Source organism: Vipera berus, assembly GCF_964194415.1.
Source record: "Vipera berus genome assembly, chromosome: W".
Classification (NCBI taxonomy): Eukaryota; Metazoa; Chordata; class Lepidosauria; order Squamata; family Viperidae; genus Vipera; species Vipera berus.
Genome location: NC_138210.1, coordinates 74,974,819 through 74,990,605, shown reverse-complemented (window position 1 = coordinate 74,990,605; position 15,787 = coordinate 74,974,819). Strand labels below are relative to the sequence as shown.

Sequence of the window (15,787 nt, the reverse complement as noted above, 5' to 3'; positions counted from 1 at the left end):
AGGGGGCTGCCACAAAGAAGAAGGGGGGGGTCCAGAGAGCAAGACAAGAAGCAACGGATGGAAACTGACCAACGAGAGAAGCAACCTGGAATTAAGGCAAAACTTCCTGACGGGGAGGACAATTCTGGGCAGGGGAGCAGAAGTTGCCTCCAGAAGTTGTGGCTGTTTCCTCACTAGAAGTTTTTAAGAAGAGACTGGGCAACCGTTCTTCTGAAATGGTAGGGTCTCCTACTCAAGCGGGGGGTTGGACTAGAAGACCTCCAAGGTCCCTTCCAGCTGCATTCTGATCAATGAATGAGTGTCTTGTAATAAACGTCTTCATAAAATGATAGAATATGGGCTGAGATACCACAGCTGGATCCAGGCAGGGGAATGAAAAGAAGAGAAGAGAAAGAATAGAAATAGAATTAGAATAGAATATAGAATAAAATAGAATAGAATATAAGAATAGAATAGAAAATATATGGAATAGAATATAAGAATAGAATAGGAAATTAAATAGAATATAAGAATAGAATAGAGAATAGAATAGAATAGAGAATAGAATAGAATAGAATAGAATAGAATAGAATAGAATAGAATTAGAATGTGAGAACAGAACAGAAGTAGAATTACAGAATAGAATAGAATAGAATAGAATAGAATAGAATAGAATAGAATAGATGCAAAGTCGCGTGGTTGAATGGAGAGACGGACACTTGAGCTGGGTAGTATTTCTTTATTGAGTCAGAAATGAAGCTGGAGCTAAGGGGTTACCTGGCGTCTCTTTATACCTGCCCAGGTGAATGGTGACCAATAGATTTGAACCTGGGCTTCCCGCCAGTGCAGGTGGCCAATGGATTTAAACCCTGGCTTCTCGCCAGAGCTGACCATGCCCTGGGGCTGTCAACGACTTGCTCTATTCAGGCTTTCCCGCCAAAGCGGTTATAGCCTGGAGCTGTCCAACCCCCTGCTGTGCTGGCATTCCGTGTATTTATTTTATTTTATTTTAATTCCATTTATATCCCGCCCTTCTCCGAAGACTCAGGGCGGCTTTAAAGGCATACACTACACCCCTTCCCCCATAGTGAGGAATTACCCTCTCTCATTCTGTCTCCATAACTATATACACTTATTTACACTATACACAAATTTTACATATACAAGAGTTCACAATTGTTATTCCTCGGTTGCTTCTCCACCCCCCTAAGAACGCACATAGTCCGCGAGGTAGCTTGGAGCCTTGTGTGGCCTGCTTGATCTTCTTGGGACTGGTTCACCTGGTGGTGTGGTGCCATGTCTAGGTTCTCTTCCTTGTTGTGAATGTTGTGGTGGATTGTGGTGTGTGTGTGTGTGTGTGTGTGTTGCGGTGCCCGGGTTTTGTGTTCTGCTGGGTTCTGGTGACTGCCTGGTTTCTCTGTGTCTCCTGCCTGGGGTGGGGTTGCCACTGTGCCCCTCTGGTAACCCTCCTGGGTGTTTGCGTTTGCATTTGTGTTGGCTCTTCCTCCACCCCCAGTGTGTCCTCTATAACCCTTTCAGGAGCCCTTTTCCTCAGCTGATCCAGGTGCCTTTTCCAAAGGAGTCCCCCCTCCACCCTTACTCTGTAGGAAAGGGGTCCTGTTTGCTCTAATATCTCCCCTGGTACCCATGGGTGACCTGTGCTATAGTTCCTAGCCCAGATGGGGTCTCCTGTGTTGAAGCTTGTTTTGATGTTGGGGGTCCCGGCGTCTGCTGCTACCCTGTCTGGGTGAATTTTGAAAATCAGAGAGGGTCAGTCTGGATGGCCTCAAGGGAACCCGTTGGCCGCTCCGCTTGCAAATCTCCTTAAACATTCTGTCGGAGATAATGGACACGGCTGACCCTGAGTCCAGCTCCATCGTGCAGGGGACCCCTTGCAGCTTCACCCTCAGTTTTATTTTTGGGGTTAGCGCCGCAGGGGCCCCTGTTAGAAAAATGTCCGGCTGTCCCGCCGTGTGGCTGACCGTCAGTCCCAGCAACCGCTCCCCGGTACCTGTAGCGAACTGGAACTCTGCCTCCACCTCGTGCAGGCTATCCCGCTGCTTGTTCCTGCAGACCGCTGCAATGTGCCCGGTTTTCCCGCATGCCCGACACTTTGCCGACTTGAAACGGCAGGTAGACCGGGGATGCTGTCCTCCGCAGCTGGCGCAACGGGTAGACCGGGAGCTGTTCGCGCCACAGCCGGAACACTGGGTAGACCGGGGTTGTCCGCAGCCGCTGTGCTGGGTAGACCGGGGGCCGCAACCGCAATGCTGGGTAGACCGGGGCCGATTCGCGTTGTAGCCGTGGAGTTGGGTAGACCGGGGCCCGTTCGCTCCGCACCTGCACTCCTGGCCTCTTGCGTCCGCCGCGGCTGGTCTCGGCTCCCTCACGTTGTCTCGGTTGGAGGTGATGGGTCGCTGTTGTCGGTGGATGGCGTCCACTTCCAACTCTGCCCCGTCTGCGTCGCTGCAACCGCTCAACTGGTGGATGGATCCGCCTTCCCTCGCATCAGACTCCTCGGCCGCGTGCCAGGCTAGGAATTCCTCTTGGACATCCCTCAGGGTCAGCTTCTGCCTTGCAAAAATTTTCTGGCGCAGCTTCCTGTCCCTCAACCCGCAGACGATCCGATCCCGCAGCCGGATCTCTAAATTCTCAAAATTACAGAGGCGAGCTGCCTGCCTCAGGGCTGCCATGTATTGCTTGGCGGACTCACCCGGCCGCTGGTCCCGCTTCTTGAAGCAATACTGCCAGGCGATCTCGGACGTCTCGGGCTTGAAGTGCTCGGTCAGTTTTGCCAGCAACTCGTTGTACCCAACGGAGTGGATGTCGGGAGTGCAGAGACCGACCGCCAGCTGGTACGTTTCTGTGCCGCAGCTGCAGAGTAGCGCCGCCACTCTCTGCCGGTCATCTTTCACCCCGTTTGCCCGTAGGTAGCACTCGAGTTGCCCCACGAAGGCTTCCCACTCCTCTGGGCGGTTGCTATGGAAAAGGGGATACTGACCCAGTTGTGCCATTCCGCCGTCTCGGTCGTCCTGCGTCTTGGTCCGCGGCTGCCGATTGGATTCTGTCCGCGGCTAGCGTTGTCCGGTGCAGGATCCCACCCTCATCGCCAGTGCAATGTCGCGTGGTTGAACGGAGAGACGGACACCTGGGCTGGGTAGTATTTCTTTATTGAGTCAGAAATGAAGCTGGAGCAAAGGGGTTACCTGGCGTCTCTTTATACCTGCCCAGGTGAATTGTGACCAATAGATTTAAACCTGGGCTTCCCGCCAGTGCAGGTGGCCAATGGATTTGAACCCTGGCTTCCTGCCAGAGCTGACCATGCCCTGGGGCTGTCAACGACTCACTCTATTCAGGCCTTCCTGCCAAAAGCGGTTATAGCCTGGAGCTGTCCAGCCCCCTGCTGTGCTGGTATTTCCTGTGTGTGCTTTAAAGGCATACACTACAATAGAATAGAATAGAATAATAGAATAGAATATAGAATAGAATAGAATAGAATAGAATAGAATAGAATAGAATAGAATAGAATAGAATAGAATAGAATAGAATAGAATAGAATAGAATAGAATAGAATAATGGAATAGAATAATAATAGAATAGAATAGAATAGAATAGAATAGAATAGAATAGAATAGAATAGAATAGAATAGAATAGAATAGAATAGAATAGAATAATAATAGAATAGAATAGAATAGAATAGAATAGAATAGAATAGAATAGAATAGAATAGAATAGAGAATAGAATAGAATAGAATAGAATAGAATAGAATAGAATAGAATAGAAAATAGAATAGAATAGAATAGAATAGAATAGAATAGAATAGAATAGAATAGAATAGAGAATAGAATAGCATAGAATAGAATAGAATAGAATAGAATAGAATAGAATAGAATAGAATAGAGAATAGCATAGAATAGAATAGAATAGAATAGAATAGAATAGAATAGAATAGAATAGAATAGAATAGAATAGAATAGAAAATAATAGAATAGAATAGAATAGAATAGAATAGAATAGAATAGAGAATAGAATAGAATACAGTAGAATAGAAAATAGAATAGAATAGAATAGAATAGAATAGAATAGAATAGAACAGAACAGAACAGAACAGAACAGAACAGAATAGAGTCACTAAACAAACGGCCATTAACGCGAGGATGACCAGGCAAGGCCTCCTCGAAAGAGCACTGTTGGCTTTGTGCCACGGAATCCAAGCACTCTGCACATGCTCAAGCGAACTGTCATCTTCACGGTCACGCATCCGGTCCAGGATTATCCTCAGAATATTCTATTTCAGCCTTGGAACTTGACCAAATGGACTTCAGCTGAAGGCACAAACTGTGATTTGAAGTTTGGGGGTGGGGGGGCGGCGGCAGTCAGCCAAAAATGGGTGCCAGCCAGTGCCCTCCCTCTGCCCTCTGTTAATCCTGGGGGGGGTCAGCCCCTCCCTCCCTCCTCGGGGGCAGAGCCAGCGTCCAGCTCTCCGGGTTTTTTTTGCAGGCGTGCCAAAACTGCCCTTTGGTGGGTGCCCATTGCCTCCGCCCCCCCCCCCAGCTTCTGGCAGAGAAAGCCTCACCTGGTTAAAGGTGCATTTCTACCTTCGGCTGCTGCAGGTAAAGAATTTGGGTGGGTGGGTGGGTTAGGGAATGAGGAAGGGGGGGAATTGCCCCACACCTCGATTCCCCGAAGATTTTACATACCTTCCCCTATTTCTCTCACCCCATGTGCAGCTCTCATCCTGTTGTCTAGGATTCTCACACCTTCATTTGGGGGGGACACAGGTAACCTGCCACCCCCCCAAGTGGAGCTGAGTTGCCCTGCCCCACAGATCCCAACCAGTAGCAAGGAATTGGGGTCACTCTGGTCCCAAGTCTCGAGCAGGTACCAATTCCCCCCCCCCTTCATAAAGGGTGTTCCTCCAGAATATGTGTCTGTGTGTGTGTGTGTGTGTTATGTCTCCATTGGTCTCCCAACTCCTTCTCCCCTGGGGGGGGCATTCCTCTCTGCATTTCTTCCCTCCTCTTTGCAAACCCCCCCCCCCACCCTCTCACCTGCGATCCCAGGTTAAAAAAAAATAAAGCAAAAAGCACAATTCCCCATCGGGGACAAAGCCACCATTTTAATGTGAAAATTGCCCTTTGCGAGAAATGCATCCTGGCTTGCAAAAAATAAGCCGGTTTCCCAGGCGGATGGGGTTACAGCTCAGACCCCCCCTCCCCTTCCCCTGCTGACACTCCCCCCCCACACACACACACACACTGACCCAACCGGTTTCAGTAAATCAAACCGGGTTTATTGCAATCCTTCGGTTCATTGCAAAGTCAATTACGGGGATCCGATGGGATCTGCTTTCCAACGAGGGGGAGGGAACGGAGAGGTGGGCGGCGGGCTAAACCCCCAACCGTCCTCAAACGTGCGACCGCAACCCAGGCCAAAATGTCCGTTGCTAATGCGAGACGCTCGTTCAAGCGACTTTCGCCCCGTTTTACGACCTTTCTGGCTACCGTCCTTAAGGGAATGGCTGCAGTTGTTAATTACACGGTCGTTAAGCGAAACCGGCTTCCCCTTCCCCCCATTGACTTTGCTGGGTGGAAGGTCGCAAAAGGGGATCACGTCACATACACACACACACACGGTGACACTTGCAACCGTCATAAGAGCAAGTCAGTTACCAAGCCTTGCAGTTCGTATCACGCCACCCTGGGGATGCTACCGTGGTCGTTAAGAGGGTAAAACAGCGGTAAGTCACTTTTTTCTGTGTTGTCGTAAGTTCAAACAGTCAATAAATGAACTGTTAAGTTGAGGACTAACGACAACAACAACAACAACAACAACAGTAATAAAGTTGGAAGGGACTTTGGAGGTCATCTAGTCCAACCCCCTGCTCAGGCAGGAAACCCTATACCATTTCAGACTAATAAAATAATAATAATAATAATTAATAATAATAATAATAATAATAATAATAATAATAATAATAATAATAATAATAATAATAATAATTTTAAGGAGATACCTAGGATGCTGGCAGCAACCCGTGTCAACCATAGGTGCCAGTCAATTTGAGTGTTCAGTTGACTGAGGTTCACGTTTAATGAATAAAAGTTTTATAATAATAAATAAACAAACCTATATATATATAATGTAATGTACACCAACTACATCATACAAAACTCCCTCGTTTTACTTTGGACAGCTCAGCAACTCACAATCTTCTGCTCAGAACAGTACACAAAACCATACAACACACACATTTTTGTGTTCAGCCTAACTTAAAACGCATCGGTTCCCCACAGTTGACGGAAGACCGCGCCTGCCCCCTGCAGGCCAGGATTAGTATTGCACTGGTCCAGATTTGTTCCCTTTGCAAGCTACAGATGAATCAGAATAGAGGTGGAAGGGGCCTTCGAGGTCATCTAGTCCAACCCTCCCCACCCCCCACCCCGCTCAAGCAGTTAGACCCAATACCCTTTCAGACAAGTGACTGTTCAGTCTCTTCTTAAAAGCCTCCAATGATGGATCACCCGCCCCTTCTGGTGGCAAGCAGTTCCCCTGGCTAATTTATTTTATTTATTTTTATTTTATTTTAATTCCATTTATATCCCGCCCTTCTCCGAAGACTCAGGGCGGCTTACAAGCTTAGCAGTAATCATCCTCCTCCTTAGGAAGTTTCTCCTTAGTTCCAGGTTGCTCCTCTCCTTCATTCGACGCTTTACCTTCCTCCCAGGACAAGGTGTGGGGCCAGCAGACCTCCTGAAGCCCCCCCTTCCCGTGGCTGGAGAAGATGCTGCCCCTGCAAGACACCCCGGACGGAGGATGGGGCTGGATGGTCGTCCTCGCAGGGTTCCTAGCTAACTCGCTGACCTTCGGCGTCTTGCGCTCCTTGGGGGTCCTCTTGGAAGACCTGGTGGGGGCTTTCGAGGCCACCACGGCCCAGGTCTCCTGGGTGACAGGCATCACTTTGGCCACCAAGCAGTTTGCAAGTAAGTTTTCCGGGTGGGGCCAACGCCGAGTAGGCCCTACTACATTCCGCCGTTTCTGCTTTTCGCACCCGGAACCCCACTTTTCCGTCCTGGCCTTTGCAGCCGATCTGATCTAAGATAGAGCAGGGACAGCATGACAGGGCCGAAAGCAAGAGTTGCCCTGCGGTGGCGGCGGCCGAGCGCTTGTGAGCACCCTCACAAAATGGCTGCCGCCCCTGTTCGGGAATCAGGGTGAAGCGGCCGTGGATTCGCAAGCCAGCAAACCGACGTTAGTCCAGCGGTCTCAGCTTCTCTTTTCAAGACGGTCCCAGAAAGCATGGATAGATTTGTTTTATTGCAGGCAGTCCTCATTTTACGACAGTTTGTTTAGTGACCATCTCAGGTTACAACAGCGCTGAAAAAAGGGACTTAGACCCATTTTCTGCACCACCATCGCAGCCCCCCTCAGCGGTCACGGGAGCAAAATTCGGATTCTTGGCAACTGATTCATATTTAGGATGGCCGTAGCATCCCTGGTGTGTGTGTGTATGTCACACGATCCCCTTTTGCAACTGTCTGACAAGCGACGTCCAGGGGAGGCAGATTCACTTAACAACCGTGTTACTCACTTAACAACCGCAGTGATTCACTTAACAACTGTGGTAAGAAAGGTGGCAAAATGGGGCACAACTGACTTAACAATTGTCTCACTTAGCAACGGAACTTTGGCCTCAGTTGTAGTCTGATAAATTTTTGCTGGCTGGGGGATTCTGGGAGTTGAAGTCCACCCATCTTAAAACCTACTGGCTGGGGGATTCTGGGAGTTGAAGTCCACCCATCTTAAAGCATGGCTGTCTGGGGGATTCTGGGAGTTGAAGTCCACCCATCTTCCAGTGGCCAGCTTGAGAAACACGGATTGAAAAGAACAGCATGCTAATTTTTGAGAGTGTGCGAAATGGCTTTGGAAAGATAAAATAAAACTCAGGTCCTCGGCTTGCACCCATTCATTTAGTGACCATCCAGGGTTACAAGAGCGCTGGAAAAAGTCCTCACTCTTACGACCACCACCACATCTCTACGATCGAGTAATCAAAATTCAGGCGTTTGGACAACCCACGTGCGTTTACAACAGCTGCAGCATTGGGGAGGGGGGGGGCTCACGCGATCCCTCCACTTGCCACCTTCCCAGCTGGCTTCTGACCTGCAAAGTCAGTAAGGGAAGCTGGCTTCGCTTAATGACCGCACGATTCACTTAACAACGGCGGAGACCAAAGGTGGTAAAATCAGTTGCAGCTCGTTTTAACAACCGACGATTTCTTTTCCACGCTGCGAAAGGGGGGGGCACTTTCCAACACACACACACACACACACCGACTCGCTGTCTCTTGTTGGCAGGTCCCCTGGGCACGGCGGCAAGCACCCGCTACGGCGCCCGTCCGGTGGTCATGCTGGGGGGAGTCGTCTCCTCGCTGGGCCTCTTGGCGGCCGCGTTCAGCACCACCTTGCTCCAGTTATACCTCAGCCTGGGATTTCTGACCGGTGAGTCGGGCATGGTCCAAACGGCTCAAGATGGCTGCCGGGGCCTAGTTGAAGCTCCACCCCTTTTTACGTGTCATTTCTTCCGTGTGTGATGGCCCTCTGGGGTGGCCATCTTGACTTTTTTGACCTCCCCCTGCAGAGACCCCTGCCTGAGCCTTTTCTATCCAGAGCGAGTTTTTGTCCAGTGGTTAAAAATGCTAGGAAACAGGAGAGCGTGAGTTCTAGTCACGCTTTAAAAATCAAAGAGGGCTTTGGGCCAATCGCCAGGAGATGGGGAGTTCTAGTTTTCACCCCAGGCATGAAAAGCAACTGGGTTACTTTGAGTCCATCACCAGGAGGCGGTGAGTTCTAGTCCTGCCTTAGCCATGAAAGCCGACTGTGTGACTTTGGGCCAATCACCAGGAGACGGTGAATTCTAGTCCCGCCTTAAACACGAAAGCTGGTTGGCTGACTCTCCCTCTCTCTCTCTCAGCCCCACCCACCTCACAGGGTTGTTGTTGTGGGTAATATAGGAGGAGGAGGAGGAGGAGGAGGAGGAGGAGGAGGAGGAGGAGGAGGAGAGTGTTCGGGATACGTTTGCCACCTTGAATTATTTGTAAAAAAAAATTAATAAGGCGGGATATAAATTAATCGAGACAGATATTATAAATACTGCGGACAATATTTTTTTTTCTCCTGCAGGTTTCGGCTGGGCGCTGGCCTTCGCCCCCACCATGGGCACCCTCGTCCGCTATTTCTCTGGCCGCCGCTCACTGGCCGTGGGGCTGGCCTTGACCGGCAACGGCCTGGCCTCTTTTGCCCTCTCCCCCCTTCTGCGCCTGGTGGCTGACCAGCTCGCATGGCGAGGCACCTTGCTGGCCACCTCAGCCTTGACCCTCCACCTGCTGCCCGGCGGGGCCCTCCTCCGGCCCCTGGCCTTGCGGGGAGACAGCCCCCCCAAGCTGACCGCCCTCTTTGACCTGGGCCTCTTCGCCCAGCGAGGCTTTGGGCCATTTGCCCTGGGCACTGCCCTGCTGGCCGCCGGCTACTTCACCCCCTACGTCCACCTGGACGCCTACGGCCGGGCGCTGGGAATCGAAGCGTACCGAGCAGCCTTGGTGGTCTCGCTTGCCGCCTTAGCCGACGGGCTGGCCCGGCTGCTGGCCGGCTGCGTGGCTGACCGGCGTCTCCTGCCCCCCGCCCGCCTGCTGGTGGCCTTCAATTCCATGGTGGGGGTCACCCTGCTCCTCTTCCCAGCCTCCTCCAACTCCTATGCCAGCCTGCTCATCCTGGCTTTGCTCTACGGCGCCAGTGCGGGAAGCTTCGCCACCGTAGCCTTCGGGGTCTTGCCCGAGCTGGTGGGCGCCAGCCGTGTCGTGAATGCCACGGGGCTGTGCATGATGTCCATGAGCGTCGGCGGCCTGCTAGGACCCCCCCTCTCAGGTAAGGAGAAGAGGGGGGTTGTTCGGGGGGGGCTCAGTCCAAGTGTAGCTCTATTAACAAAGTTGGAAGGGGCCTTGGAGGTCATCTAGTCCAACCCCCTGCTCAGGCAGGACACCCTATAGTACCATTTCAGACCAAGCGCTGTCCAAAATCTTGATTAAACAACACTGATGGATTCAGGGTGGTTTAATCAATATTTCTCAGACGCGGCCCCTTTAAGGCGGGGAGACTTCAACTCCCAGAATCCCCTAGCCAGCACATAATTGTCGTACTATCTGACACCCCCCCCATCTAACTGGGTTTATTAATTTAGCTTGACAGGGTTTAGGTTTTTTTTTTTCAATTTGCTGAAGTCAAGGTATATTACATCTGTTCTACCGCATTCCCACTATCTACTAAGAAGGTTTCTCAATAAAAAAAGAAAGTGATATTTGTCTGTGTCCTATCCATGCTGAATTGCGATAATCCCTTGCCAGCTGGGGAATTCTGGGAGTTGAAGTCCACCCATATTAATTCATGCTGGCTGGAGAATTCTGGGAGTTGAAGTCCACACATCTTAATTCATGCTTTCTGGAGAATTCTGGGAGTTGAAGTCCACACATCTTAATTCATGCTGGCTGGGGAATCCTGGGAGTTGAAGACCACCTGACTTAAAGCATGGTTGGCTGGGGAATTCTGGGAGTTGAAGTCCTCCCGTCTTAAAGCATGCTGGCAGGGGAATTCTGGGAGTTGAAGTTCACACATCTTAAAGGATGCTGGCTGGGGAATCCTGGGAGTTGAAGTCCTCCTGTCTTGAACTGGTCATATTTGAGAAACAAGTCTAAATCCCATCTGCGTTCTGGGAATCTCACCAAAGGTGAACCCACGCCCCTCTTTTCAGTGAGACTGAGGGTTTACTTGACAAACCATGATTAAGCCAACAATGCTGGTTTATGCCTCGTCTCTTTTTTTCTTCCCAGGCTTCCTGCGGGACCAAACTGGAGACTTCGCTGCCTCGTTCCTGGTTGGGGGGGGCTTTGTCCTGTGTGCCAGTTTGGTCTTCCTTGCCCTGCCTGCCCCCCCGTCCGGCTGCTGCAGCCCCCAGCCGAACGAGATGCCCGCTGCTGTGGGGCATCAGAAACCGTCCGACGTCCAAAGGGGACACGTGTGTTGCTACATCCGCAAATTTTAGTTTGGGCCACAGCAGGCTCTGCCTTTGCAGGATGATCCAGAAACCGTTGACCATCACTGTTGCTAGTCCTCAAGTTACGGCCGTCATGGAGCCCGCCCATGACGGTGGCCAATCGGATCATCCACCTGACTGATCGCAGGTAGTCCCGGCCTTACGACCACAATGTTGCCCAATTTTGGGGGGGTCGCTAAGTGAGACATTTTCCCCCTTTAACGACCTTTCTGGCCACTGTCAAGTGAACAGTGGCAGTTGCTCAGTGAGCAAACCCGGGTTGTTTAACGAACCTGGCTTCTCCCGTTGGCTTTTTCTGGCCCGAGGGTCACAAAAGGGGGAAATCACGTGGTCTTGGGACGCAGTGACCGTCATAAGTAGGAGTCAGTTTCTGAACGCCTGAACGGGGATGGTGTGACTGTAGGGAGGCTGCGACGGTCGTAACGGTGAAAAAGCCGTGTTTTTCAGTGCCGTTGTAACTTCGAACGGTCACTAATGGAATGGTCGTAAGTCGAGGACTACCTGTGCATTTGGGAGTTTTACACTGGGGGATGGGGGGAAATCACCAAATATTTTTAAAAAGGATAAAGACGGTCTGCTGGGCAGCTGACACCGCCCCCCGCCCCCCCCCCCCCCCGCTTCCCATTGAGCCGGAAGTGAGCGTTAAAGTTTTTATATTGGCGGGAACATCCGAGCAAATAAAATTAATCCGGTTTAGACAGATCTTCCAAGAGGGAGAGAAACTTTAATCTGGGGAAAAACCGGGCAGAATTTGGGAAAACCCTTTGCAGCCCCCCACCACTCCCAATTTCATTTCTTCACGTCTCCTCTTCGCCTTTGAATAAGGTTGATGGGTCCTCGTCTTACAACACTTCGTTTAGTGACCGTTCAAAGTTACAACAGGGACTTTCACACTTAACGAAGGCTGCCGCATCCCTGCGGGTCACGTGATCAAAATTCAGACGCTTGTCCACTGACTCGTATTTATGACGCTTGCGGCGTCCCCAGGGGTGGTCACACGATCCTCCTTTTGCAACCAGCGAATTCAATGGGGGGAAGCCGGGTTCATTTAACGACTGTGTGACTCGTTTAACAACGGCAGTGATTCACTTAACCGTGCGGCAGGAAAGGCCGTAAAACGGGGCCAAATTCACTTAACCGCGCTAACTCGCTTACCAACAAAAATGTTGGGCCGAGTTGTGGTTACGGAATAGAATAGAAACTGGAAGGGACCTTGGAGGTCTTCTAGTCCAGCCCCCTGCTCGAGCAGGAGACTCTAGAACAGAACAGAACAGAACAGAACAGAATTAGAAATAAGGAATAGAATAGAATAGAATAGAATAGAATAGAATAGAATAGAATAGAATAGAATAGAAAGAATATAGAATAGATAGAATAGAATAGAAATTAGAATAGAACAGAATATAGAATAGAATAGAATAGAATAGGAATAGAATAGAATAGAATAGAATAGAATAGAATAGAATAGAATAGAATAGAATAGAATAGAATAGAATAAAGAATAGAAATAGAATAGAATAATAATATACAGAATAGAATAAAGAATAGAATAGAAATAAGAATAGAAATAGAATAGAATAATATATAGAATAGAATACAAATAGAACAAAATAGAATAGAAATAAGAATAGAAAGAATAATAAAATACAGAATAGAATAGAATAGAATAGAATAGAATAGAATAGAATAGAATAGAATAGAATAGAAATAAGAATAGAAATAGAATAATAAAATACAGAATAGGAATAGGAATAGAATAGAATAGAATAGAATAGAATAGAATAGAATAGAATAGAATAGAATAGAATAGAATAGAATAGAATAGAAGAATAGAATAGAATAGAATAATAGAATAGAATAGAATAGAATAGAATAGAATAGAATAGAATAGAATAGAATAGAATAGAAATAAGAATAGAAATAGAATAATAAAATACAGAATAGGAATAGAATAGAATAGAATAGAATAGAATAGAATAGAATAGAATAGAAGAATAGAATAGAATAGAATAGAATAGAATACAGATTATAGAATAGAATAGAATAGAAATAAGAATAGAAATAGAATAATAAAATACAGAATAGAATAGAATAGAATGGAAATAGAATAGAATAATAATATACAGAATAGAATAGAATAGAATAGAATAGAATAGAATAGAATAGAATAGAATAGAATAGAAATAAGTATAGAAATAGAATAATAAACTACAGAATAGGAATAGGAATAGAATAGAATAGAATAGAATAGAAGAATAGAATAGAATAGAATAATAGAATAGAATAAAGAAAATATAGAATAGAATAGAATAGAATAGAATAGAATAGAATAGAATAGAAATAAGAATAGAAATAGAATAATAAAATACAGAATAGAATAGAATAGAATAGAAATAGAATAGAATAATAATATACAGAATAGAATAGAATAGAATAGAATAGAATAGAATAGAATAGAATAGAATAGAAATAAGAATAGAAATAGAATAATAAAATACAGAATAGGAATAGGAATAGAATAGAATAGAATAGAATAGAATAGAATAGAAATAAGAATAGAAATAGAATAGAATAGAATAGAATAGAATAGAAATTAGAATAGAAAATAAAATAGAACAGAATATAGAATAGAATAGAATAGAAAGAATATAGAATAGATAGAATAGAATAGAAATTAGAATAGAACAGAATATAGAATAGAATAGAATAGAATAGGAATAGAATAGAATAGAATAGAATAGAATAGAATAAAGAATAGAAATAGAATAGAATAATAATATACAGAATAGAATAAAGAATAGAATACAAATAAGAATAGAAATAGAATAGAATAATATATAGAATAGAATACAAATAGAACAAAATAGAATAGAAATAAGAATAGAAAGAATAATAAAATACAGAATAGAATAGAATAGAATAGAATAGAATAGAATAGAATAGAATAGAATAGAATAGAATAGAATAGAATAGAAATAAGAATAGAAATAGAATAATAAAATACAGAATAGGAATAGGAATAGAATAGAATAGAATAGAATAGAATAGAAGAATAGAATAGAATAGAATAGAATAGAATAGAATAGAATAGAATAGAAGAATAGAATAGAATAGAATAGAATAGAATAGAATAGAATAGAATAGAAATAAGAATAGAAATAGAATAATAAAATACAGAATAGGAATAGGAATAGAATAGAATAGAATAGAAGAATAGAATAGAATAGAATAGAATAGAATAATAGAATAGAATAGAATAGAATAGATTATAGAATAGAATAGAATAGAAATAAGAATAGAAATAGAATAATAAAATACAGAATAGAATAGAATAGAATAGAATAGAATAGAAATAGAATAGAATAATAATATACAGAATAGAATAGGATAGAATAGAATAGAATAGAATAGAATAGAATAGAATAGAATAGAATAGAATAGAATAGAATAGAAATAAGAATAGAAATAGAATAATAAAATACAGAATAGGAATAGGAATAGGAATGGAATAGAATAGAATAGAATAGAATAGAATAGAATAGAATAGAATAGAATAGAATAGAATAGAATAGAATAGAATAGAATAGAATAGAATAGAATAGAATAGAAGAATAGAATAGAATAGAATAAAATAGAATAGAATAGAATAATAGAATAGAATAGAATAGAATAGAATAGAATAGAATAGAAATAAGAATAGAAATAGAATAATAAAATACAGAATAGGAATAGGAATAGAATAGAATAGAATAGAATAGAATAGAATAGAATAGAATAGAATAGAATAGAAGAATAGAATAGAATAGAATAGAATAGAATAGAATAGAATAGAATAGAATAATAGAATAGAATAGAATAGAATAGAATAGAATAGAATAGAATAGAAATAAGAATAGAAATAGAATAATAAAATACAGAATAGGAATAGGAATAGGAATAGGAATAGGAATAGAATAGAATAGAATAGAATAGAATAGAATAGAATAGAATAGAATAGAATAGAAATAAGAATAGAAATAGAATAATAAAATACAGAATAGGAATAGGAATAGGAATAGAATAGAATAGAATAGAATAGAATAGAATAGAATACAGATTATAGAATAGAATAGAATAGAAATAGAATAGAATAATAATATACAGAATAGAATAGAATAGAAATAAGGGGACAGAATAGAATACAGTCACTAAATGATCAGTCGTAAACAGAGGACTGCTTGTACCCCCTAGCAAGAGCGCTACGTTGATTAGCCCATTTCAAAGGTCAGGAAAATGTGCTGAGTTTAGAGAATTCCTTATCCAGCCAAAGGTCACAAAAACGGGAGCTGAGAAACGCACAGGACTTTGCAACTGGCAGAGTCAGGAGTTTTCTGAAGAATTTGGTGTCAGGACTCTCCTGGCAGTGAAAATGCAGATTTTCACCACACGCTGTTGAATGTGGACTACTTCAAATAAAACAGAGGTTGAGCTTCACTTAACAACGGTTTGTTTAGTGACCAGAGTTAAAACAGTCACTAGGAACAGTCAACCCCCCTTGGCTGCTAAAGGCCACAAGCGTTTCCCCTCTGGTTTTGGGGGGTGCATTTGGGCGGCCCAGCATCCCCAAAAATCTTACTAGGCGTGTAATTTAGCCGATCCGAAGATTTGAATCCAGAACTTGGGTTTTCCCAGGATCGAAGATGTGGCTTTCATTGGTCGGT

At 44.9% G+C, this 15,787-nt stretch overlaps 1 protein-coding gene across 1 annotated transcript; it reads left to right on the top strand.

Annotated features, from left to right (window-relative positions):
* Positions 1-6,765: 6,765 nt before the first annotated feature.
* LOC308676467 (monocarboxylate transporter 11-like) lies at positions 6,766-11,075 on the top strand (the record flags this gene model as incomplete). The annotated part of the gene is made up of 4 exons (XM_081342281.1): positions 6,766-6,964; positions 8,339-8,482; positions 9,164-9,904; positions 10,864-11,075. 4 exons carry the CDS (start codon positions 6,766-6,768, stop codon positions 11,073-11,075), a joined length of 1,296 nt encoding a protein of 431 aa, XP_081198407.1.
* Positions 11,076-15,787: the final 4,712 nt, after the last annotated feature.